General features: G+C 45.7%; 1 protein-coding gene and 1 non-coding gene across 2 annotated transcripts; one reads left to right on the top strand and one right to left on the bottom strand.

Annotated features, from left to right (window-relative positions):
- Positions 1-949: 949 nt before the first annotated feature.
- C6H17orf99 (chromosome 6 C17orf99 homolog) lies at positions 950-26,175 on the bottom strand. The gene is given in 6 exon segments (XM_066237540.1): positions 950-1,179; positions 2,384-2,471; positions 2,593-2,717; positions 2,719-2,860; positions 4,723-5,022; positions 26,067-26,175. Coding segments are annotated over 6 exon segments (771 nt in total). The 3' UTR covers positions 950-1,172.
- On the top strand, positions 20,256-20,331 carry TRNAD-GUC (transfer RNA aspartic acid (anticodon GUC)). Its single transcript has one exon. It is a non-coding gene; the product is annotated as a tRNA-Asp (tRNA).

Genomic DNA, 26,175 nt, shown 5'->3' with positions numbered 1-26,175 from the left:
AGCCGAGCGCTGACTGCCCAGCCCTGCTCTCAGCCGGGGTTCGACCCCTGCTATGCTGGCCCGCGGCGCAACCCGAAAGGGCTGGAGAGTCCCCAGGAAAAGTGGAATTCATGGAGGCCCTCGGCCCCACGCACCCTTTGCCCCCCGCACTCCCATCTCCTCCTCCAGGAAGCCCCACCAGAGGCCCTTCTGGACCTCAGCTGCTTAGGACCCAGGCACACCCACTCCTTTCCACATCACATTCCACTCAAAACCCCAGGCCACAGCTTGGACCCCCTCCTTGCCTGTTATGTCTCTCTTTCCTTCTCTCTGTAACTAAATCTGGGGTGAGAACCCCCCAATTCTTCCCGGGCTGGGTTCTGCCCTCAGGCTGTGAAAGGCAGTGTGACTTCAGACTTCCAAACTCCAGGATGATGTGCAGACAGAAACAGAATTCCAGGGTGACCGGCCAGGGGTTATTTTCTTTATTTTATTTTATTGATTTTTAGATGGTGGAGGGAGAAGAGGGAAGCAGTAGTAGTTGCTTCCTGTATGTGCCTTGACTGTGCAAGCTCAGGTTTTCGAACCAGCAACCTCAGCATTCCATGCTGACACTATCCACTGTTCCACCACATGTCAGGCATAATCCAGTTTTTTACTGAAATGGTTCAGAGTGTCTGAACAGGGAAGCTCTGTGAGGGGGGTTGCGGGTATCTTCTTGGGGGCCACAGGCTGAGGAGGGAGGAATCCCTTAAGGTTAATGAGGGTGCTGGGTCTTTCCAGATGGGGCTGAGTCCTCCCAGATAAAATGGACCATCAGCGTGTGGAACCAGAGGATTGGGCCACCAGGAGATGGGGTGCCATTTCAGGAAAGAGGGGAGCTGTTGTGTGTGGAAGGGAGGAGGCCCTGGGTGAGGTTGCAGCTGGGCCTACCTCCACCTTCTTACCAGATCTGCATGGACAGTGACAAGCAGCTGAGGAACAAGGGCAGGAGGGACCTGTGCAGAGCCCCTCTGTCCTGTGGACCTCCTGTCCCTCTACAGCCCCACCTTATCCTGAAATCCTCCCTGCAGAACATCAGGCTCCAGGAATCCTGGCTGGCTTGCCAGCTCTTCATGCAAATGGTGGGTCCTTCTGTAGGGGGCAAGGATGGGGGCTCTCCTGGGGGATTCTGCTGAGCGTCCATCTTCTGGTCACAACCTTGATGACAAAGGAGGTGAGACTCCAGATTAGGCAAGCATACATCCCAACAACACCTTCCCAAGGCCTCTTGGAATTTTATGGTGGCATGTGCATCAGTGCCCTGGGCAGGAGTAGGGGTGTGAGGCTTAGTCACCTCACGAAATGAAGGGGAGCAGTGAATCACCCAGAGGGCAAGTGCTAGCCCCTGGTCACATGGTGAGTGGGAGTCAGGTCTTTTTTTTTTTTTTTTTTTAATTTTTTATTTATTTATTCATTTTAGAGGGGAGAGAGAGAGAGAGAGGGAGAGAGAGAAGGGGGCAGGAGCAGGAAGCATCAACTCCCATATATGCCTTGACCGGGCAAGCCCAGGGTTTTGAACCGGCGACCTCAGTGTTCTAGGTCGAAGCTTGATCCACTGTGCCACCACAGGTCAGGCGAGTCAGGTCTTTATACCCCATTTTGTAGAAGGGAAAACTGAGGTTCAGAGAGGTAACATGACTTGCCCATGACTCTGGCCTCTAGAAAGGACAGAAACTTCAGAGAAAGGGACCCTGAGATGAGACAAGGAGAGTGCCAAGGATAGACTCCTGGACAATGCCCACCAAAGAGGTGGGACCAGGAAACAGCAGTGTCTTAGGAACCAAGGGAGGTGAGAAGTTGACAGGGCAGGAGTGACTGCCACTACAGGCCAGACATACAGAACCTGTGTTGTCTAGGGTCAGAACAAAGGCCCTGGTCACTTTATAAGCCATTGAAATGATGACCTTGGAGAGGGGACCCCAGGGGTTCCAACCCCTGCCTCATGCCACCAGCTGGGAAGCAGTGACCTATGTGGCTCCTATGGAGGGCAGAAGCCCTTGATCTACTCTGGTCCTGGTAAGCATGTCCCCCATCCCAATCTCCCTCCTCTGACAAACAGAAAATACAAGAGAGTGCCCCACCCAGAGGCCAGCTGACAGCACTGTAGGGCAGGCAGCTGGGAACAGTGGTCCGTGTCATATAAAACTGTCAATCAGCAAGCCCTCAGAGGGCATGTGGCACATAATAGGCCCTTAATAAACTTCAGCAAGTCACTCACAGGCAATGTGGCCCTGTGTTTGCTAGGGTGGTAGCTCTGCCCTATAGACCCACCACCCTCAGCTCTTCAGCAAGGACCTCTGTTGGTCCACATAGACAGCCAGCTCTTCTCACTCCTCCCCCACATCCAGGGCCCACTTCCTACCTGTTCCAGCCCGGCATCCCAGAGGTGATGGCTGCAATGGAGGTGATGCTGGCAGCCAGCATGAAGATGGGTCCCTTGGGCAGCTGTCCTGTGAGGGAGGCAGGAAGGACCAGAGTAGGCATGACTGCTGCCAGACCCCCTTCCCTGCTCTTGGCACCTCCCACCAACCTACCCAGAAGTGCCAACTGGAAACCAAGGGGCCCTCTAACCTGGTGGCACTAGCGTGAACGAGCTGCTCTGGACACTGATGGCATTTTCAGCCTGGCACTGGAAGCAGTCTATTGTCGCAGTCAGTGGAAAGGAGAAGTTGGCAGGCTGCCGGTGTTGCGGCTCTGCTGCATGTGGACATGCCGACCTTCCCAATCAGGCTGTAGGTGATGGGTGGGCTGCCCAAGGATGCCAGGCAGGACATCTCCACCCTTGGGCCTGACCTTCTGTCCAGCACGGTAAAGTCAGCTTGCATCTGGGACACAGGATCTGGCAGGGTGGGACAGGAAGCACAGGCATGGCTGGGAGACTTTAACGCCTCTTCCCAGCAAGTTCCCTTGTTACAAAATAACGAACCTGAGGGCCTCCTCTGGCAACCTTCTGGAGTAATCCCTCAGCCTGTCTGGGCTTCTACCCCACTTGCAGTGTGTACCACAATTTCTCAGTGGGCCTGACCTATGGTGGCGCAGTGGCTGAAGTGTCAATCTGGAATGCTGAGATCACTGGTTCAAAACCCTAGACTTGCTCAGTCAATGCACACATAAGAAACAACTACTACGAGTTGATGCTTCCCACTCCCCTTCACCCTTTTTCTCTCTCTCCTCTCTCTAAAATCAATAACAAAATCTTAAAAACAAAACAAAATAGCTTCTCATTTGGTTTTCTTCTCATAATGTATATTTTGGGTTGCCAGACTTAGCAAATGAAAACAGAACACCCAGATTAATTTGAATTTCATGTAAACAATGAATAAATTTTTATTTTTTATATTTTATTTTTATTCTATCTACCTATCATCTATCTATTTATCTCTATTTATTATTTAGTGAGAGGAGAGGAGGCAGAGACAGACTCCCGCATGTGCCAGACCAGTATCCATTCAGCAAGCCCACTAGGGGAGGATGCTCTGTCCATCTGGGACTTGCTCCGTTGCTCAGCAACCAAGCTCTTGGAGCCATACTCAGCACCTGGGGTCACCTTGCTCCAATCAAGCCATGGCTGCAAAAGGGGGGAAGAGAGAGAGAAAGAAGCGAGAGAAGGAGGGGTAGAGAAGCAGATGGGCACTTCTCCTGTGTGCCCTGGCCAGGAATTGAACCCAAGACATCCACATGCCAGGCCGATGTTCTACCACTGAGCAAACTGGCCAGGACGATATTTTATTTTTTAATAAGTAATTTCTTAGTATGGGTACATCCTATGCAAAATGTATCTGGCAATCTTACTTATATTCTTACAATCTTGACTGTTTTACTGAAACACATGCTCCTTCAGGGCAAGAATTGTTGCTGAGAGGAGTCTAGATTCTATAAGTCCCCAGGACCTCAGGTTAATGCTCCAAAGAGCCTTTCTGTGAAGGAACTGTCATCCCTTGTCCAATGCTTACCACCTACTGTGAACTTCCACTGACTTCTTTCTACCTTCTGAAGGTACTACTATTTCTGTTTTGTAGATGAAACAATGAAGGCTCAGAGAGTTTGAGTGACTTGCCTAAGAACCCACAGCCTATAAGTGTAGAGATTCGAACCCTTGACCTGTAGTGCTCAGACTCAGGGCTCTCCTCCCCAGCTGTCTCCTCCTGGCTGTGGGTGTACAGTTCCAGCCCTGGTCAGGCAACATTTCCTGGTTCCCACCCCCATGCCTCCCACTAGGAAGGACACCTGAGTTAAGAGCAGGATAAGGATGGGAAGAACATAGGTTTGGGGTTCCATGGAGTGCAGTTTGAAACTGTCCCTTGCCACCTGCAGGCTGGGATGGCCAAGGACAACTGCCTTAATCTCCAAGAGCTTTAGCTTCCTCCTCTAGAAGCTGGAGCCACGACTCCACCCTCAGCTGCTGTGAAGATTAAACCAGATAAAGCACAAAGTATGCCCACTTTATCAGCTTGGGGTCAGAGCTCAGCAAGCCCTCATCCACCTTCTCATTCTCCCCTCAGCCCTCTCAGGCCCAGCCAGGAGCTACACCTGCAATGGCCAGGCCCTAAGGAAAGAGTGGCCCTTGGAGGGAGGTAACCTGTCCTGTCCTGACCCTCCCGCTCCAGACCCCAGTCCTCAGTCTTCCCACCCCCCGGGAGCTTTGTTTATCTTCCAGACCCTGCATCCCATGTGCTCCTCACCCATTCCCCATGCACTCACTGGCCCACAGCTCCCGGTACATCTGCAGCTTGTTGCTGGTCACGTGCTTGCCCCAGGTAGGGGACGCTTGGCAGGTGTAGGTGAGCAGGTCTGGCCTAGACTTGAGTGTGACATTGATGTTGAAGGAGGCTGGGTCACGGGTCTTTACCACTTTCTTGGCAACTTCAATGTCCCGGCTTCCCAGGAGGGAGTAGGTGATAGGTGGGAGCATATTGGGTGAGTGGCAGGTGATGAGAACTCGGTGGCCCCTGGGGAAGAAGTCCTGGACTTTGTAGGTAATGAAGATCTTGGAGGTGAGTTCTGGGAGGTGAAATAGGAGAAGGAAGGAAACCAGCATTTGTCAAACATGTTAAGAAAATGCTGGTTTGTTGGTTTTTCAAAATGTTAAACAATGAATCACCTTGTGACCCAGCAACCCCACTTCTAGATATGCACTGAAATCACTGAAAACAGACTCAGACAGACACATGTGCACACACATTCACCACAGCACTATTCACAATTGCTAAGAGGTAGAAGTAGCTTCTAGGTCCATGTCCATCAATGGATGAATGCACAAATAAATATAGTCTGTCCATTCAACGAAGCAGTAGTTAACCATGACAAACAGTGAAGGCCTGACACCAGCTACAATCCGGATGAACCTGGAGGACGTTATGCTCAGTGACACAAGGCGCAAAAATCAACATATTACATGATTGTATTTACTCAATATGTCTAGAGGAGGAAAATCCAGAGACAGAAAGCAAGTTGGTGGTTAGTGGGGGGGAGGTGAGGGATGAAGAGGGGACAGGCAGGTTGGGGAGCAACTGCTTAATGAGTCAGAGGTTTCCTTCTGGGGTGCTGAAAATATTTTTGAACTAGATAGAGGTGGTGGTTGCATAACAGTGTGAACGCACCAAATGCCTCTGAATGCTCACTTTAAAATGGTTAAAATTTTCATGTGAATGTCACCACAATTAAAAAAATGTTTATTGATTTTAGAGAGAGAGGAAGGGACAGAGCAAGATGCATCGATTTGTTACCCTGTTATTTCATAATGTCATGGGTTGATTCTCGTATGTGCCCTGATCGGGGATTCAACACACTCTCTGCTTGAAAGTAACTTCCTATTCTGTAGGCAGATCCTGGAGTTGATATGAACACAGACATCTCTCATATCTTTTTATCGGGCATCTCTGGCCGTCCATAGAGCCAAAATAACAACCAGGTTTGAACAAAGCTGCCTCCTGAATGGAGGTTTGGGAGAGAGGGATGTATTCTTTTCTTTTCTTTTTTTTTTAGTTGTTCTTAAGGGAGAAGTGGAGGAGGCAGAGAGACAGACTCCTGCATGTAACTGACTGATGGGGATCCACCCGACAAGCCCCCTAGGTGATGCTCTGCCCATCTGGGGACATGGTTCCCTTGCTTGGCAATCAAGATATTTTAGCACTTCAGGTGAGGCCATGGAGCCACCCTCAGTGCCCTGGGCCAACTTGCTCCAACCTAGCCATGGCTGTGGGAGGGGAAGAGAGAAATAGAGAGAGAAGGGAGTGGTGGAGAAGAAGATGGTCGCTTCTCCTGTGTGCCCTGACTGGAAATTGAATCTGGGACATCCACACGCCAACGCTCTACCACTGAGCCAACCGGCCAGGGCCAAGAGGGTTGTATTCTTAATGGCCCATTTTCAGGACTAGTGTGTAGGGCCTGACCAGGCAGTGGCACAGTGGATAGAGTGTCAGACTGGGACACAGAGGACCCAGGTTCAAAACCCGAGGTCATCTGTTTGAGTGTGGGTTCATCCGGCTTGAACCCACGGTTGCTGGCTTGAGCGTGAGATCATAGACATGACCCCATGGTTGCCAGCTTTAGCCCAAAGGTCGCTGGGTTAAAGCCCAAGGTTGCTGGCTTGAGACCAAGGTCATTGGCTTGAGCAAGGGGTCACCCACTCTTCTGTAGCCCCTTGGGTCAAGGCACATATGAAAAATTAATCAGTGAACAACTAAGGAGCCTCAACGAAGAATTGATGCTTCTCATCTCTCTCCCTTCCTCTCTTTCTGTCCCTATCTGTCCCTCTCTCAGACTCTCTCACTGTTTCTATCACACACACACACACACACACACATACACACAAAATTAGTATGTAGGGGCAGTGCTTGAGGGAAGGGTAGAGGGAAGCAGCTATGAAACCCAAATATCACAGCCCTCATACTTTCTCCATACCACGCTGGGCATGCTGGCTCGGGAAGCCCACTGCAGTCAGCACATTGCTCACTGAGCAGTGAGTTGGAACAGACTAGAATGCAATAGTCTTCAGAGACATTTCCTAGGAATCCTAAGCTCCTGACCACTAAACATATGTATTGCATTCTAAACACGTGGTTCTCTACTGGGGGAGTTTGTCTTTAGGGGGCCTTAGTGTCTGCAGACATTATTTTGGTTATCACGAGTGGAGAATGCTCCTGGTATTGAGTGGAGGAGTGGCCAGGGATGTCGCTAAATATCCTACAGAACATGGGACAGTCCATGTCACAGAATTATCCAGCCCTGGCCTCAGTAGTATGGATGTTGAGAAACTGGTTTTCAACCTTTTTACACTTGGGGACTGGTAAAAATAGAATGATTTCAGGGCAGAAATCACCCTGAGCATAAGCAAATTCGACTAAGGTCATTGAATCTAAAATCTTCACACAAGATCAAGGTGGTTAACTTTTTCACAGACCAGGACTGGTAGAGCCTGACCTCTGGTGGCGCAGTGCATAAAGTGTCAACCTAGAATGCTGAGGTTGCTGGTTCGGAACCCTGGGCTTGCCTGGTCAAGGCACATATGAGAAGCAATCACTAAGAGTTGATGCTTCCCACTCCTCCCCCTTGCTCTTTCCTTCTTTCTCTAAAATCAATAAATAAAATCTTTATAAATAAAAGAAAACACTGGTGTAGAAAGCCTGCCCAGGCTTGTGGAATCAGGATTTCTTCCCCTGCCCAGGATTACATCACCCACAAATATTTTATCATTTGTGCCTCTTGCTAACCATCATGAGAACCCCTATTTTTTTAATTTAATGAAAGGAGGGGAGGCATAAACAGACTCCCACATGCACCCCAACAGGTATCCACCCAGCAAGCCCACTAGGGGCGATGCTCTGCCCATCTGAGGCCCTTGCTCCATTGCAACTGGAGCCATTTTTTTTAGCCCCTGAGGCAGAGGCCATGGAGCCCTCCTCAGCACCCAGGGTCAACTTGCTCCATAGAGCCATGGCTGTAGGAGGGGAGGAGAAGAGATAGCTAGATAGCAAGCTAGATAGCTAGCTAGATGATAGATAGATAGATAGATAGATAGATAGATAGATAGAAGCAAGAGGGGGAGGGGTAGAGAAACAGATGGGTGCTTCTCTTATGTGCCCTGGCTGGGAATCAAACCCAGGACATCCACATGCCAGCCAATGCTCTACCATGGAGACAACCGGCCAGGGCCAAACCCTATTTTCTTTTTAAGATTTTATTTATTAATTTTAGAGAGAAGGGAGAGAAAGAAAGGGGAAAGAGCAGGAAGCAACAACTCCCATATGTGCCTTGACCAGGCAAACCCGGGGTTTCAAACCAGCAACCTCAGTGTTCCAGGTCGATGCTTTACCCACTGCGTCACCATAGGTCAGGCCAACCCCTATTTTTTATGACTTGTTTTCAAACAGGCTTTCCTGCAGAATCTTTGATTTAAAGTACTGTATGCAAAACTGTATCTTGAGTTGAAGCTATTCTCGGGGGCACCATTTTGCAAATTGCTACTAATAATTTCATAAATTGCTACTAATAATTACCCTGGGGCCAAAGAATCAACTTGCTGCCCAAACCTGCTCTGAGGCCAGACTCTCCCCACCTCAACAGGGAAATGGGGGTTCAGGGTGGAGGCATGATGACTCTTTTCTCTTTGATGGAGGGAAATGACCTTGACTTATAAAAGTGGAAGGGAAGAGAGGGAAAATGGTGACAGAGTAGGCAGACGTTACAACTCCCACCTCCCAGAACCGAAGTGATTACAACTTAACTTAGGAACAATCATCTTGAAAAACCAACTTTGACTAAACTAAGAGGAATCTATAACCAAGCATCACCAAAGAAACCACACTGAGACTGGTAGGAAGGGTGGAGACGCAGAAAGGATTGCCCTGCTCCCAGGAGTGAGAGGCAGCCTGGAGGGTCTCTCACGGTAGGGTGGGTTTCCTGAAGACTTGTGGGTCCTCAGCTCCAGGACCAGAGCCCCAGCCTGGAGCCCCAGAGACTAGAGGAGGCATAAAAACAGTGTTTAGCTGAAAGAAGAGCCTGGTTACTGTTTGTGAGAGGGAGACAGAACTCTCAAACCCAGGCTCCATCTTAAAGGGACCGCACAGAAAACCTTGTTCATAGCCACTTACCCGGGGCTCGGAGTGGGGAGCGCCGAGAGGACTGGAGTTGCGAGAGGAGAGTGTAGTCTCGAGGGCACAAGGAGAGACTGTGGGGGACAGCCACCCTGGCCCCTGTAATGGGTCACTCCCCAAACCTAAAGTGCCCATTGTTCCTGGGAAACCAAGCCAGCAAAGGGAAGCACTTACCCCACCCACTAGAGGCTCCCCTGCTCTTGTCACTGCAGAGGCACTTAGAAGCAGGGGGCGCATCAGGGACACAGGATTTGAGTGCTGAGGTTTGGGCTACATGGCCCCCCCAACCTGCTGAGTATCCTCTGAAGGGCAGGAGGGCCAGGCTGCAGTGGTGGTGCTTGGCCCATGCAGTGGACAGGGGTAGAGCCCAGCGAGGTAACCTGGGCAGCAGTGGCAGGGAGCAGAGCCCAGAGAGGCCTCCCGCACGCCCCCAGGGTGGAACAAGGCGTCCCCTGCTCTAGCATAGGCCAGACCCCAGAGGGATGAGGCTTCCCATGGGCCCGTGGAGGGCGGAGCCCAGAGAGGTAACCTGCCCCCTTGGGGGGCAGAGACCAGCAAGGTGAGGAGTCCCCAATACCCACAAAGCAGCCTGAGCTGTGGTCCGTGAGCCCGTGCTGGTGCTGGAGTGCCTGAGGAGGCAGAGGCAGAGGGGAGCTGGTGGAAAGACCTCATGTCAGGAATAGAAAGGTCACACACACTGGCCAAAAGTAGATAAAAGCCAGCCTAGGAGTGCAGCTGAGATTTACAATGGTGTCAGGGCCCAGCAGAGGCAGACACAAATTTTGGATCACCTGTAGCTCCAAGAAGGTTGCTAGGGGCCAATGAAAAGCAGTGACCCCCACTGGTCTGTGCCAGGTTCTGGCCAAGGAAGTCCAGGGCTGGTACATCCAATAGCCAGATACAGAGAACTCAGGACCTAACAACCATAGTTAGAGTGGTATCTTAAGGAAAGGCTCCTCACACCTGACCCAGCTAAGGCATAGAAAATGCTGTCACAAACAGTAAAAAGAGCAGTAGCAGCAGACAAGTAGACCACAGCAGAATACAAACAGCTGAAGCCATCCCAAGAAGATGTAGAAACAACACAACTGAAAGCTAGAGGCAGACAACACCAACCCTATACTCAGCTAGCTACACAAACAACACATCCAAAAGAGCAATCTATACAGAGACAAAATGGGAAGACAGAGAAGTGCAATTCCAATGAACCAACAAGAGAAATCCCCAGAAAAAGAACTAAATGAAATGGAAATAACAAAGATACTGATGTAGAGTTTAGAATAATAATTGTTAAGATGCTCAAGGATCTTAGAGCAACAATAGATGGACAAAATGAACATCTAAACAAAGAGATTTCTGGCATCAAAAAGGACATTAAAATCATAAAAAAGAATCAGACATAAATGACAAACACAATATTAGAAATGAAGACTACACTACAAGGAATTAAAAGCAGGTTGGATGAAGCAGAAGATCAAATCAGCGATTTAGAACACAAGATAAGCGAAAGCACAGAAGTAGAATAGCAAAAAGAAAAGAGGATCAAAAAGTCTGAGAAAATTCTAAGAGAGCTCTGTGACAACATGAAGAGAAACAACAGCCATATAATAGGGGTTCCTGAAGGAGAAGAGAAAGAACAGGGATAGAGAACCTGATTGAAGAAATAATAGCTGAAAACTTCCAAAAATTGATGCAGGTAAAAAGTCACACAAATTCAAGAAGCTCAGAGAATGCTATTAAAGAGGAACCCAAAGAGACATACACCAAAACACACCATAATTAAAATATCAAAGCTAAGAGATAAAGAAAGAATACTAAAAGCTGCAAGAGAAAAGCAGTCAATCACCTACAAAGGAGCTCCCATAGGGATGACATTCAACTTCTCAACAGAAACACTTGGGGCCAGAAGGAAATGGAAAGAATATTCAAAGTAATGCAGAACAAGAGCCTACAACCAAGACTTTTTTTTTTACAACCAAGACTTTTTTTTTTTTAAGATTTTATTTATTTATTATAGAGAAGGGAGGAGGGGGGGGAGGAGCAGGAAGCATCAACTCCCATATGTGCCTTGACCAGGCAAGCCCAGGGTTTTGAACCGGCAACCTCAGCATTTCCAGGTTGATGCTTTATCCACTGCGCCACCACAGGTCAGGCAACCAAGACTTTTTTATTCAGCAAGGCCATTGTTTAATATTGAAGGAGAAATAAAAAGCTTTCCAGACCAAAAAAACCCAACAAAACTCAAGAAATTCATTACAACCAAACCAATGCTGCAAGAAATGTTAATGGGCCTATTGTAAACAGAACAAACGGGGAAAAAAATCTAGTAAAACATTAATGTAGATTTAAAGAATAAAATAAACAACTACATATTAATAATAACCTTAAATCAGGGGTTGGGGACCTTTTTGGCTGAGAGAGCCATATTGTCACATATTTTAAAATGTAATTCCATGAGAGCCATACAACAACCTGTGTACCTTACGCATTATCCAATAAAAATTTGGTGTTGTCCCAGAGGACAGCTGTGATTGGCTCCAGCCACCCGCAACCATGAACATGAGCCGTAGGAAATGAATGGATTGTAATACATGAGAATGCTTTATATTTTTAATGTTATTATTATTTTTATTAAAGATTTGTCTGCGAGCCAGATGCAACCATCAAAAGAGCCACATCTGGCTCGCGAGCCATAGGTTCCCAACCCCTGTCTTAAATGTAAATGGATTAAATGCTCCAATCAAAAGACATAAGGTAGCTGCATGGATAAGAAAACAGGACCTGCCTGACCAGGTGGTGGCGCAGTGGATAGAGAGTCGGAGTGGGATGCCAAGGACCCAGGTTCGAGACCCCGAGGACACTAGCTTGAGTGTGGGCTCATCTGGTTTGAGCAAAAGTCCACCAGCTTGGCCTGACCTGTCGTGGCGCAGTGGATAAAGCATCAACCTGGAATGCTGAGGTCACTGGTTCAAAACCTGCACTTGTCTGGTCAAGGCACATATGAGAGTTGATGCTTCCTCCTCCTCCTCCCCCCTTTCTCTCTGTCTCTCTCTCTCCTCTGTAAAATGAATAAATAAAATTAAAAAAAATTTAAAAAGCTCACCAGCTTGAACCCAAGGTCGCTGGCTCGAGCAAAGGGTTACTCGATCTGCTGAAGGCCCGCAGTCAAGGCACATATGCGAAAGCAATCAATGAACAACTAAGGTGTCGCAGTGCGCAATGAAAAACTAATGATTGATGCTTCTCATCTCTCCGTTCCTGTCTGTCTGTTCCTGTCTATCCCTCTCTCTGACTCTCTGTCTCTGTAAAAAAAAAAGAAAGAAAGAAAAAGAAAACAGGACCCATACATATGCTGTCTATAAGAGATCTACCTCAAAACAAAAGATACACACAGGCTGAAAGTAAAGGGATGGAAAAAAATATTTCATGCAAATGGAAACGAAAAAGAAAGCTGGGGTAGCAATACTTATATCTGACAAAATAGACTTTAAAACAAAGGAATAAAGAAGGTCACTACATAATAATAAAAAGAGCAACCCAACAGGAAGATATAACCATTATAAATATCTATGCACCTAATACAGGAGCACCTAAATATATAAAGCAGATTTTGATGGACATAAAGGGCAAGCAAGATCAACAGCAACACTATCATAGTAGGGGATTTCAATACCCCACTAACATCACTGGATAGATCAGGCATGGCCAACATATTAAATTTTTAATATTCTCCACTACTTTAAAATCTCAGCTACTCAGAAGCGGAAGCGTCTTTGATTATTGGAAATCGAGATATTTAAGAAGATAGTGATATGCAGGAAAGACTTCCGCATGTGACTAATCTAGGGTTAACTTCCAATAATTGGTCAAATGGATTCGCGATACTACATTATTTTTTAATTCCATTATAAAGATTTACAACTTTTGTACTTATCTGTACTCGATATGAACTGTTTGACATTTAGTGGTGATGTGAAACCCACATTCTTTTAGGTGGAGTTTGCTGGTGCACACCCAAGGTCAAACAATTCATTATTTTTGTGGTCAAGTGTGCTGAATCAAGTGGCATTACAGCATAGACAATAGCTGCAGTTGATAACTGAAAACATGTCCAGGCTGTTTGTAAAACAAAATAATGGTTTTATTTGTGATATAACCCTTTCAAGCTCATTCTATTAATTAAATATTGTTTTGATTGATTGCAATATAATTTGGATATTTATATGGTACGTAATTATATTTTTATTAAAATATATATATTTATTTATTCTTTGGCAGAGACAGAGAGAGTCAGAGAGAGGGACAGATAGGGACAGACAGACAGGAACGGAGAGAGATGAGAAAGATCAATTCTTTGTTGTGGCTCCTTAGTTGTTCATTGATTGATTTCTCATATGTGCCTTGACCGGGGGGCTACAGCAGACAGAGTGACCCCTTGCTTGAACTAGCGACCTTGGGTCCAAGCTGGTGAGCCTTGCTCAAACCAGATGAGCCTGCTTTCAAGCTGGCGACCTCGGGGTCTTGAACCTGAGTCCTCCACATCCCAATCTGATGCTCTATCCACTGCACCACCACCTGGTCAGGCTAAAATATATTTGTATTAAAATAATATTGTATATTAAAATTTTTTCACTCACTTACATTTATCCATAAACAAATTACACAATAAAATTTTGTTTACTTAAACAAATCATTTTTGTATTTAACATTTTTTAATTTTAATATTTCATCTGGCCCATAAAAAATGTTTTCTTTCTAATCTGGCCCAGGGACAAAATCTGTTGGCCATTCCTGGGATAGATCCTCAAGAAAGAAAATTAACAGAGAAACATCAGACTTAAAGGACACACTAGATTAACTGGGTTTAATAGATATTTTCAGAATCTTTCATCCTAAAGCAGCAGAATACACATTTTTTTTCAAGTGCTCATGGCATATTCTCTAGGATAGACCACATGTTAGGACACAAAATGAGTCTCAATAAATTTAAGAAGATTGAAATCATATCAAGCATCTTCTCTGATCACAATGGCATAAAACTAGAAATCAACTACAATAGAAGAACTGAAAAACACTCAAGTACTTGAAAACTAAACAGCATGCTATTAAATAATGAATGGGTCAACAATGAGATCAAGAAAGAAATAAAAAATTTCCTTGAAACAAATAAAAATGAACATACAACTCAAAATTTATGGGACACAGCAAAAGCAATCCTGAAAGGGAATTTCATAGCATTACAGGCATATCTTAAGAAGATAGAAAAAGCTCAAATAAACTATTTAACCCTGCATCTAAAAGAATTAGAAAAAGAACATCAAGTAAAGCCTAGAGGAAGTAGAAGGAAGGAAATAATAAATATCAGAGTGGAAATAAATGACATAGAGGCTAAAAAAACAATACAGAGGATCAATGAAACCAAGAGCTAGTTCTTTGAAAAGGTAAACAAGATTGATGAACCTTTAACCAGACTCACCAAGAAAAAAAGAGAGAGGACTCAAATAAATAAAATTAGAAATGAGAGTGGAGAAGTAACAATTAACAAGCAGAAATACAATACAAAGGATTGTAAGAAAACACTATGAAAAACTGTATGAAAAAAAATTAGACAACCTAGGTGATATGGACAAACTCCTTGAAACATATAATCTTTCAAAAATCAATCTGGAACAATCAGAAAACCTAAACAGACCTATTACAACAAACAAGATAGAAACAGTTATCAAAAAACTCCCGCCTGACCTGTGGTGGCACAGTGGAAGTATCGACCTGGAAATGCTGAGGTCGCAGGTTCAAAACCCTGGGCTTGCCTGGTCAAGGCACATATGGGAGTTGATGCTTCCAGCTCCTCCCCCCACCTTCTCTCTCTCTCTATCTCTCCCTCTCTGTCTCTCCCTCTCCTCTCTAAAAAAATGAATAAATAAATTCAAAAAATTTATAAAAAAACAACTCCCAACAGCCCTAGCCAGATAGCTCAGTGGGTTAGAACATTGATCCAAAGCACAGAGGTTGCTGGTTTGATCCCCAGTCAGGGCACATACAGGAACAGATTAATGTTCCTGTATCTCTCTTTCTTCCTTCCTCTCTGGCAAAACTCAATAAATAAAAATAAAAATAAAAATTGAAAAAAGTGATCTATGTAACAGTTTTAAAAACAAACAAACAAACAAACAAACAAAAAAACCTAACTCCCAACAAACAAAAGCCCTGGGCCAGATGGCTTCACAGGTGAATTCTACCAAATATTCAAAGAAGAACTAACTTCTATCCTTCTCAAGCTATTTCAAAAAATTCAAGAGGAGGAAAGACTTCCAAACTCCTTTTATGAGGCAAGCATAATTCTGATTCCAAAACCAGGCAAAGACACTACAAAGAAAGAAAACTATAGGCCAATATCCCTGATGAATTTAGATGCTAAAATTCTCAACAAAATATTAGCAAACCAGATCCAGCAATACATGAAAAAATAATACATCATGATCAAGTGGGATTTATTCTGGGGAGGCAAGGCTGGTACAATATTTGCAAATCGATCAATGTGATTCATCACATAAACAAAAGGAAGAAGAAAAACCACATGATTAAATCAATAGATGTAGAAAAAGCATTTGATAAAATCCAGCACCCACTTATGACCAAAACTCTCAGCAAAGTGGGAATACAGGGAACATACCTCAACATGATAAAGGCCATCTATGACAAACCACCAGCCAACATCATACTCAATGGGAAAAAATGAAAAGCAATCCCCTTAAGATCAGGAACAAGTCAGGGGTGCCCCCTTTCACCACTCTTATTCAACATAGTTCTGGAAGTCCTAGCCACAGCAATCAGACAAGAAGAAGAAATAAAAGGCATCCAAATTGGAAATGAAGAAGTAAAACTATCATTATTTGAAGATGATATGACACTGTACATAGAAAACTCTAAAGTCTCAGTCATCAAACTATTGGATCTGATAAATGAATTCAGCAAGGTGGCAGGATATAAAATTAATATTTAGAAATCAGAGGCATTTTTATACACCAACAATGAACAGTATGAAAGAGAAATTAAGAAAACAATTCCCATCACTATTGCAACAAAAAGAATAAAGTACCTAGGAGTAAATTTAACCAAGGAAGTTAAAGACTTGTACTCGGAAAATTAGAAAACATTGATAAAAGAAATCAAGGAAGATACAAACAAGTGGAAGCATATACCGTGTTCATGGATAGAAAGAATAAACATCATTAAAATGTCTATATTACCCAAAGCAATTTATAAATTCTATGCAATTCCCATTAAAATTCCAATGACATACTTCAAAGATATAGAACAAGTATTCCAAAAATTTATATGGAACCAAAAAAGAACACAAATAGCTTCAGCAATCTTGAAAAAGAAGACTAAAGTGGGTAGTATTACACTTCCTGATACCAAGTTATACTACAAGGCCATTGTATTCAAAACAGCCTGATACTGGCATAAGAAAAGGCATATAGATCAATGGAACAGAACAGAGAACCCAGAAATAAACCAACAGCTCTAAGGACAACTGATATTTAACAAAGGAGGTAAGAGCAAACATTAAGTAAAGACAGTCTCTTTAACAAATGGTGTTGAAGCCTGACCTGTGGTGGCGCAGTGGATAGAGCGTCGACCTGGAAATGCTGAGGTCACCGGTTTGAAACCCTGGGCTTGCCTGGTCAAGGCACATATGGGAGTTGATGCTTCCAGCTCCTCCCCCCTTCTCTCTCTCTCTGTCTGTCCTCTCTCTCTCTGTCTCTCCCTCTCCTCTCTAAAATGAATAAATTTTAAAAAAATTTAAAAAACAAATGGTGTTGGGAAAATTGGACAGCTACCTGCAAAAAAATGAAACTAGACCACCAACTTACACCATTCACAAAAATAAACTCAAAATGGATAAAAGACTTAAATGTAAGTTGTGAAACCATTGCCATCTTAGAAGAAAACATAGGCAGTAAGCTCACTGACATCTCTTGCAGCAATATATTTGCTGATTTATCTCCACGGGCAAATGAAATAAAAGACAGGGTAAATAAATGGGACTATATCTAACTAAAAAGCTTTTGCACAGCTAAAGACAATATGAACAAAATAAAAAGACAAACCACATAATGGGAGAACATATTCGACAATACATCTGATAAGGGGTTAATAACTAAAATTTATAAAGAACTTGTAAAAATCAACACCAGGAAGATAAACAATCCAATCAAAAATAGGCAAAAGAAATAAATAGACACTTCTCCAAAGAGGACGTACAGATGGCCAACAAGCAGATGAAAAAATGTTCAACATCACTAATCATTAAAGAAATGCAAATTAAAACCAAAATGAGATATCACTTCACACCAGTCAGAATGGCGCTCATCAACAAAAGAAGACATAATAAATGCTGGCGAAGATGTGGAGAAAAGGGAACTCTCCTGCACTGCTGGTGGGAATGCAGACTGGTGCAGCTACTGTGGAAAACAGTATGGAGACTCCTCAAAAAATTAAAAATCGAACTGCCTTTTGACCCAGCCATCCTACTTTTAAGAATATATCCCAAGAACAACACATCAATGATTCAAAAGAAGAAATGCACCCCCATGTGTATGGCAGCATTGTATACAATAGCCAAGATCTGGAAACAGCCCAAGTGTTCGTCAGTGGACGAGTGGATTAAAAAGCTATGATACATATACACAGTGGAATACTATGGGGCCATGAGAAAGAAGGAAATCTTACCTTTTGCTACAACATCGATGGACCTGGAAACTATTATGTTAAGTAAAATAAGCCAGGCAGAGAAAGAAAAATATCATATGACCTCACTCATTTGAGGACTCCAATGAACAATATGAACTGAGTAGTGGAATAGAGACAGAGGTGGGATCAAAGGAATCAGAGGGAAAGTGGACAGAGGGAAAGGGGAAGATAGGATGGGATCAGAGAAGGGAAAGAGATTGGTGAAAATATATATACATAACACAGAATTATAGAGAGCAAAAAAGAAAATCCTGGAGGGAAAGGGGGAGGGTGTTGAGGGGAGGGGGACAAGGGGGATGTTGAGGGGAACACAGGGAAGGGGAATGCATTCGGGAGGACACTGGAATCTATGTAAACACAATAAATTTAAATCAATTAAAAAAAGTGGAAGGGAAAAGCTGACCCACCTTTATTCCATTTCAATGGATATTAATAGAAGGTTGATTTACATAAGTTCACAGACAGAAGCCAATTTTTTTTTGCACACTATGCGTGGGGTACTCACTTTTAATTGTAACAAGACTCATGGGTTTTGTTTATTTTTTCCTTTGGATTATTTAGTGTATGCATCTAGCCCACCAAGATGGGGTGGTCTATCATTTAATTTGAAGTTCAAGTGTGCCAGAACACTTGAATGATAAGATGGCACACTCAAAAACTCATGAGGTGACAACAGGCCACCCTTGGGACTAGACACTGAGCCAAGCAGAGGCTGGGCTGCGTGGGTAGATAGCTAGGCAGAGCCTCTGTCTGTTACTAACAGAAGTTAAGACTTCTGCCCAGGCTGGGGGCAGTGCAGCTGCTGCCTTGCAAGGCTCAGGGGCCTTCCGGGATCATTCCTCTGTCCACACTAGTCTCTGTGGATGCTGGGAGCTTGGAGACTTGAAGTCCAACCCTAGAATCCAATTCATTAGACCTGAGGCAAGTCCCTTGATTTTGAAAGAGCAGCCCAGCTGTTGAGGGTTGAATTGTGTCCTCTGATAAGATATGGTAAAGCCCTAACCCTCCAGCCTGTGAATGGGACCTTATTCAGAAATATTATATTTGCAGATAGACCCCAATGATCCACATGAGGTTATGGTGGGCCCTAATAAGAAACATGCACACACGCACACACCCTCACAGGCCATGTGAAGACGGATACAGAGGTTGGAGAAATGCACTCACTAGCCATCCAATACCAAGGGTTGCCAGCAGTCACCAAAGTCAGAAAGAAGCATGAAACAAACAGTTTCTCTTTCAGTGCCTCCTGAGGGAACCAACCCTCCTGACACCTTGGTTTTGGACTTCTGGCCCCCAGAACAGGGAGGGAAAAATCGTCTGTTGTTTTTAACCACCAGTTTGTGGCGCTTTGTCACGGCAACCACAGGTTGCTAATGCAGCCTGATTTTGATGAAATGGTCTAGATCAGGGGTAGTCAACCTTTTTATACCTACCGCCCACTTTTGTATCTCTGTTAGTAGTAAAATGTTCTAACCGCCCACTGGTTCTGCAGTAATGGTGATTTATAAAGTAGGGAAGTAACTTTACTTTATAAAATTTATAAAGCAGAGTTACAGCAAGTTAAAGCATATAATAATAATTACTTACCAAGTACTTTTTGTCGGATTTTTGCTGTTTGGCATAATAAATCTTTATAAAACAACTTACTATAGTTAAATCTATCTTTTTATTTATACTTTGGTTGCTCCGCTACCACCCACCATGAAAGCTGGAACGTCCACTAGTGGGTGGTCGGGACCAGGTTGACCAGCACTGCTCTAGATGCTCACTTAGTCTAGAACCTCACTCAGAAACGCCACAGGTGTTGGGGTAAAGGGAGAACAGCTCATCAAGGTTCTGTTGGTCTCTCTACGAGGGTACGCCAGTTCAAATACGACCTTCAACCAGACACTTCTCTGAACAGCAACACTGTCCCATGTTCACACAGCCTCACAGGAACCTCCTGCTCCCAAGTCACCCACATCCTCTTGCCACACCCCTTATTGGCTCTGCACATCCCCCTTAACGCCCCACCCTCCAAACTGCCCAATCCTGGCACTTTCTCAGTCTCCGTGTGCAGTCTATGTGTCCTCCTGTTGGAGACCGCAAGCTGACAGCGTCCTAGCGTTTTAGATTTGGGGGGGACAGGTATGGGGGACTGGCAGTAAGCTGACAGGATCCTTGCTGCCCATCCCCCCACCTCACTTGCTTAAGTTGCTAAAGGCTAAGTTCTTCCCCACAACCTCTGTTTGTTTAAATTGGTAGAGGCAATTTACATACCTTTCTCCACACCTCTGTGTTAGCAGTGTTTCCACTCCTCCCACCCCCATGTCCCTCAAAAAGACTGGAGGCAGTTTTCTTTTTACCCTTTGTTTTGTGAAGTTAAGATGTTATGTAGGGGCCCTGGCCGGTTGGCTCAGTGGTAGAGCGTCGGCCTGTCGTGCGGGGGACCCGGGTTCGATTCCCAGCCAGGGCACATAGGAGAAGCGCCCATTTGCTTCTCCACCCCCTCCTCCTTCCTCTCTGTCTCTCTCTTCCCCTCCCGCAGCCGAGGCTCCATTGGAGCAAAGATGGCCTGGGCGCTGGGGATGGCTCCTTGGCCTTGCCCCAGGCGCTAGAGTGGCCAACAGAGCGACACCCCGGAGGGGCAGAGCATCGCCCCCTGGTGGGCAGAGCGTTGACCCTGGTAGGCGTGCCGCGTGGATCCCGGTGGGGCGCATACGGGAGTCTGTCTGACTGTATCTCCCCGTTTACAGCTTCAGAAAAATACAAAAAAAAAAAGATGTTATGCAGGGTGGAGGTTTTCTGCACTTGGGAGAGTTCTTGGTTTGCCTCAGAAATATGACTTTGTATCTAAGCTTTCTTTGTTTTGCTAATGACTTTGCTCTGCCTTATTAATAAAATGGTTTGGGGGTGGAGACTTGCTCTTGGAAGCTATCAGCTGTGCAAGGGGTCCTCCCGATCCCATCCTCTTTCTTTCTGTGTTTATTTTCTAATCCTCCATGGTTCCCACCCAAGACCTGCAAAATTATTTGAGGCGCGGGTTCGTGACACCTTCTGGCATGTAGGCTTAGATGGCCCTGATGTCCTCACAACCCTCCACATCCTCTCATTGTCCACACCCAAGGGGAACAGGCCCTCCTCAGTGCACTGCCTATACAAGCAGCAGTCTCGGGGCATGCGGGCCCCACAGCCTTCCTTGACAGTGACTGTCCCTGACAGTGACCTGGGACAAGGGGTCTGGACATCTTGATATTTCTGGACCATTCTCCATTTACCTTCCTAAGCACCAGCCTTGAACCTCCTGTCTTCTTTATTATATGCAGCTTAAGTGTCTGTTTGTTGCCGATAGCTTATTGGTTGCTTGCGTAACTGTACTAGCCAATGGGGTGAAGTTGCCACGGCATTCAAATAGTCCCGCCTTCTGGCATGCCACCTCACAAATTGAGGTTAAAGATTGGAGCAATTATTATGCTGTTAAGAAATCTTGGCCCTGGCCGGTTGGCTCAGCGGTAGAGCATTGGTCTGACGTGCGGGGGACCCGGGTTCAATTCCCAGCCAGGGCACATAGGAGAGGCGCCCATTTGCTTCTCCACCCTCCCCCTCCTTCCTCTCTGTCTCTCTCTTCCCCTCCCGCAGCCGAGGCTCCATTGGAGCAGAGATGGCCCGGGCGCTGGGGATGGCTCCTTGGCCTCTGCCCCAGGCGCTAGAGTGGCTCTGGTCGCAGCAGAGCGACGCCCCGGAGGGGCAGAGCATCGCCCCTGGTGGGCGTGCCGGGTGGGGCGCATGTGGGAGTCTGTCTGACTGTATCTCCCCGTTTCCAGCTTCAGAAAAATACAAAAAAAAAAAAAGAAATCTTGACACCAGAAGAGGTCTTTGCAATGGTACAAGACTAGAGGTTCTCCAATTGAAAAATAATGTCATAATAGCTAAGTCTTTGACTGGCTCCTCTAAAGGTGAAATACATGTCATTCCAAGAATTGATTTGGCTCCATTTCAAACAGGGTTGCCGTTTCAATTGAGACATAGACAATTTCCTGTAAAACTTGCCTTTGCTATGACCATCAATAAGTCTCAAGGCCAAACGCTTAAGCGTGTTGGCATTTTTTTACCTGAGCCTGCATTTGGACACGGTCAACTTTATGTTGCCTGTTCAAGAGTTCGTGAAAGAACGGATGTAAAATTAAAAATAATTGATGGTCCTCTGCAAGGCAAGCTTAAAAATGATGGAAAGATCTACACAAGAAATGTTGTGTACAAAGAGATCTTTGACATGTGAATTAACATTTTATTATTTAAATCACCTTTATTTATTGAGCTAGCGGTGGCTCTTAAGAAATGTACCACCAGTGGTTTCCTTCATTGCACTCTACTTTAAGCAATTAAGCAAGTAGAAGGGGGAAACCCCGTGGGGCAGTAAGCAAAGGGGCATCCTCGCCGCCTGCCCTGGGTAATTCAGTTTGAATTAGCAGACACCTTTGCACAAATCATTTTAATTACAATTTATAATATCTAGAACAGCGGTTATTTCCTATGACTGCCGGGCTTTCTAGTTAGACATATTCTACCTGCCCCTCTGGGTTGCAATGACCTAGAAATGCCCATCATTCCTTGAAGATTCTTGTTCCTGGGTCCTCCTACAGTATGTGCGACATAAGGACATTTTAGTCAATGACAGGTGTATACGATGGTGGTCCTATAAGATTATAACAGAGCTGAAAGATTCCTATCACCTAGGGACTTTATAGTCTTAATATCGCAGCACGATGCATTGCTCACATGTCTGTGGTGATGGTGGTGTAAACAGACCTACTGTACTGCAATCGTACACAAGTGTGGCACACACAGTTATGTACGGTAGACCATATTTGATGATAATAGATGACATGTCACTGACTTATGTATTCGCTATACTATATTTCTTATTGAAATTTAGAGTGTACTCTTTCCACTTCTAAAAATGAAGTTTGTTGTAAAACAGTAGGTGTGTTACTGTGGCAGAGCCTCAGCCCTTGTGTTTAGTGTCGTGATTGTGTCGTTTTCTCTTTAAAAAAAATTTTTTTTAATTAATTAATTAATTAATTTTTTTACAGAGACAGAGAGTGAGTCAGAGGAATAGACAGGGACAGACAGACAGGAATGGAGAGAGATGAGAAGCATCAATCATTAGTTTTTCACTGTGCGTTGCAACACCTTAGTTGTTCATTGATTGCTTTCTCATATGTGCCTTGACCATGGGCCTTCAGCAGACTGAGTAACCCCTTACTGGAGCGAGCGACCTTGAGTTCAAGCTGGTGGGATTTTTGCTCAAGCCAAATGAGCCCGCACTCCAGCTAGCGACCTCAGGGTCTCGAACCTGGGTCCTCTGCATCCCAGTCCGACGCTCTATCCACTGCGCCACCGCCTGGTCAGGCTAATTTTTTTAAAAATATTTTATTTATTGATTTTTAGGGAGAGGGGAGAGAGAGAGAAGGGGGAGGAGCAGGAAGCATCAACTCCCATATGTGCCTTGACCAGGCAAGCCCAGGGTTTCGAACCGGCAACCTCAGTGTTCCAGGTAGACGGCTTTATCCCACTGCGCCACCACAGGTCAAGCCTCGTTTTCTCTTGTGCTCGATTTCATCTCGTGCTGTTGTGGACCACATTTTGTTTATTAGTCGCAATTTGCGTTGCCTGGGTTATTACCAAAATTAATTTGGATTTCCCTAGTATTTATGTGTTAAGCAGCAAGGATGTGATTAATGTGCAAAACAGAACTGAAAAGACCTACTGTCATGAAGTTTAAAGGCTGTATCTCCCTTCCCCAACCCAAAAAAAGTCTCAAACTCAGCATTTTCATCTGTCTGGGATTTCAGTGGCATACTTTGAACTAGTTCTTGCAAAATGAAAAAGAATAGTTTTTAAACAGCAAACTGTTTTTAAGTTTTATTTAGCATGTTTAATCCAAACGTGCTATCCAGGTGTTGCCTGGGAGCAGTAGGCTCTCCCATATGGCCTAGGTGTGTAGTGGGTGGTACCCCTAGGTATGTGTACACAAACTGTGATGCTTGCAAAACGGGATCACCTAACAATGCCGTTTCCCAGAACGTACCCCCCCTCCCCGCCCGGTCGCAAAGCAGCACATGACCACACTCTCAACATTATACTTGCTGTAATGCTTGGGGATTTCAAAATACACAGATGTAATCTTTCCAATGTCTTGGCTCTGACAGTTCCTTGACATGCAGTATCCCTTGCCCGACAGCTCAATCCACAGAAGCTGTTTCAGCTGCATAAGTTCCCACTGCAAGGCAGCACCTGAGCCAGTCCCTGAAGGGGCTCAGGCAGAAACCCTGGGGTCACCTCTCGTGGCTCTGCCTTTTACCCACCCACCAGCAAGAGCAAGTGCAGCTAGCCTGAGCTTATAACCCGACCACCTCTCCATGCTATCACCACCTGTCTCTTGATCTGGGGAATAGTCTAATGGCTCTCTTGGGCTGGACCTGGATCCCCAGGCCCAGGTGCCTCTTCTCAACACAGCAGCCAAGAGGACCTGTGAAGGCTCAACTGGACGGTGTCTCTGTGCAAACCCTCCCACAGCTATTTCCACAGGCCCTCCCCCCAACCCTCTGCCATCCCTCTGACCTCTCCCATCTCCCCCCATCCCCTTGCTTCCTGCTTTGGCCACTCAGGTCCTTGTCCAGGCATGTTCTGCTCTACATGTCTTGGCTTGGGTGTCCCCTTCTCAGTGTCAACCTCCCAGTCATTTCTGCCCTCCTGCCCCGTGCCCACCCATGGGTTCCCTTACCTGCAATCACTTGCTTTACTGTAGGACAATCACATCCTAGCACAATGGAGACTGTGCTCAATTTTATCATCACCTGTCCCTCCAGCCCACAGGAATGTCAGCTATAGGAAGAAGGGATCTTAGGTTTGTTTCTGCACCCTGTGTATCCATCCTGGACCTAAAGCAGGGCCCAGCCCCAAGCAGGTGCTCAGTCAGTGCTTGCTGAATGAATGAATGAATGAATGAATGAATGAATGAATGAATGATTTACCTGTTGGTCTCTGAGGAGTTTAGTTAGCAGGACTTGCTGGATAAGAGTCTGAGCAAAGTCAGGGGACGAAGTGCAAAGGACTCACCCTGTCCAGGTACTCCACAGAGACCCAGATGCCTGTGCCCCTGTATGAGCTCTGCTCTCTTTTTAGCCCAAACACCACAGTGTGTTTGTTTTTAAAGCAAATGAGGAAATGATAGTCCAGCCTGTGCTGCAGTCAACTGAGACCCACCCTTCAGTGTAATGGAGGCAGATGTTGGCTGTTTGACCCAGTGACCAAACAGGCAGGAAGATCAACTCCCTTGCCATGGAGAGGAGGAAGTGACCCACCACCTTGTCCAAAAGGGCTAGAAATGGGTGCAGGAGAGAGGACAGGGAAAGGGAGGGGCAAAGCTTAGGGGAGATTACTGGACCAGACCTGTCCTCTCCCCCTGGCTCTGTAACACTCCTTTAGACTCATGGAGGGTAGGTCCTGAGCCCTCTTGCTGTCTCTGAGAGTGAAGCAGCCTCCCATCTGCTGGACCTCTGGGGAGCCTGGACTTCCCCATCACGCAATGCTCCCTTCCTGGAACAGGCGTTCCTCCCCACCACGCTGCCAGTTCTCTCTGTGGTCACACCTACCCAGCAGAGCTGTGGGGCTCCCAAAGGGGCTTTTGCTTCATACCTGGCACCCAGGGCACACTGATTAGAACATATCTGTCCAGGGAGGCACCCGCTTTGCACCTAACACACACATAGCCCAAGGGGAAGCCAAGTATTTTGTTGCCCCATGTCCCCTGGAGTCCCCAACCTTCTCTCTACGCCCTGTCAGGGTTGGGGCTGGGTTTTAGAACTGTCCAATTGTCTATCAGCAGATACCCCCTCACCAGCAGCAACCTCCCCCGTGCCAGGGCACCCACCATGGTGCCTCAGGTGAAGGAGGGGCTGGAGTCAACCCAGAAAGCTTCCTCCTGAGGCCAGATGGGAAGTGCAGGACGCACCAAGATTCTTCATCCACAAAAACTCTTTTGAGCCTACATTGTGTGTCATTAGTCCATTTTGCAGATGAGTAAATAGTGGGACAAAATGGAGAATCAGTGATTGGGCCACATATGCCATGAGGAGCTGGTCTGAGATTCAAGCCCAAATCCCTCTGTCCTATGCTTCTGGATGTATCCATAGCTTCAGGTCCCACCTGTTCTGTGGCCCCCAGCACCAGAAAAGGGAGCACAGTTGTCCCCTTCGAAGATGTCCCCAGTGGGCTTACCCAGTATGGCCAAGCAGAACAGCAGCAGGAGCCTCAT

The sequence above is a fragment of the Saccopteryx bilineata genome, chromosome 6, assembly GCF_036850765.1.
Source record: "Saccopteryx bilineata isolate mSacBil1 chromosome 6, mSacBil1_pri_phased_curated, whole genome shotgun sequence".
NCBI classification, from domain to species: domain Eukaryota; kingdom Metazoa; phylum Chordata; class Mammalia; order Chiroptera; family Emballonuridae; genus Saccopteryx; species Saccopteryx bilineata.
Note: the sequence above shows the minus strand (reverse complement) of the source record. Positions and strands in the feature narration are given on the sequence as shown.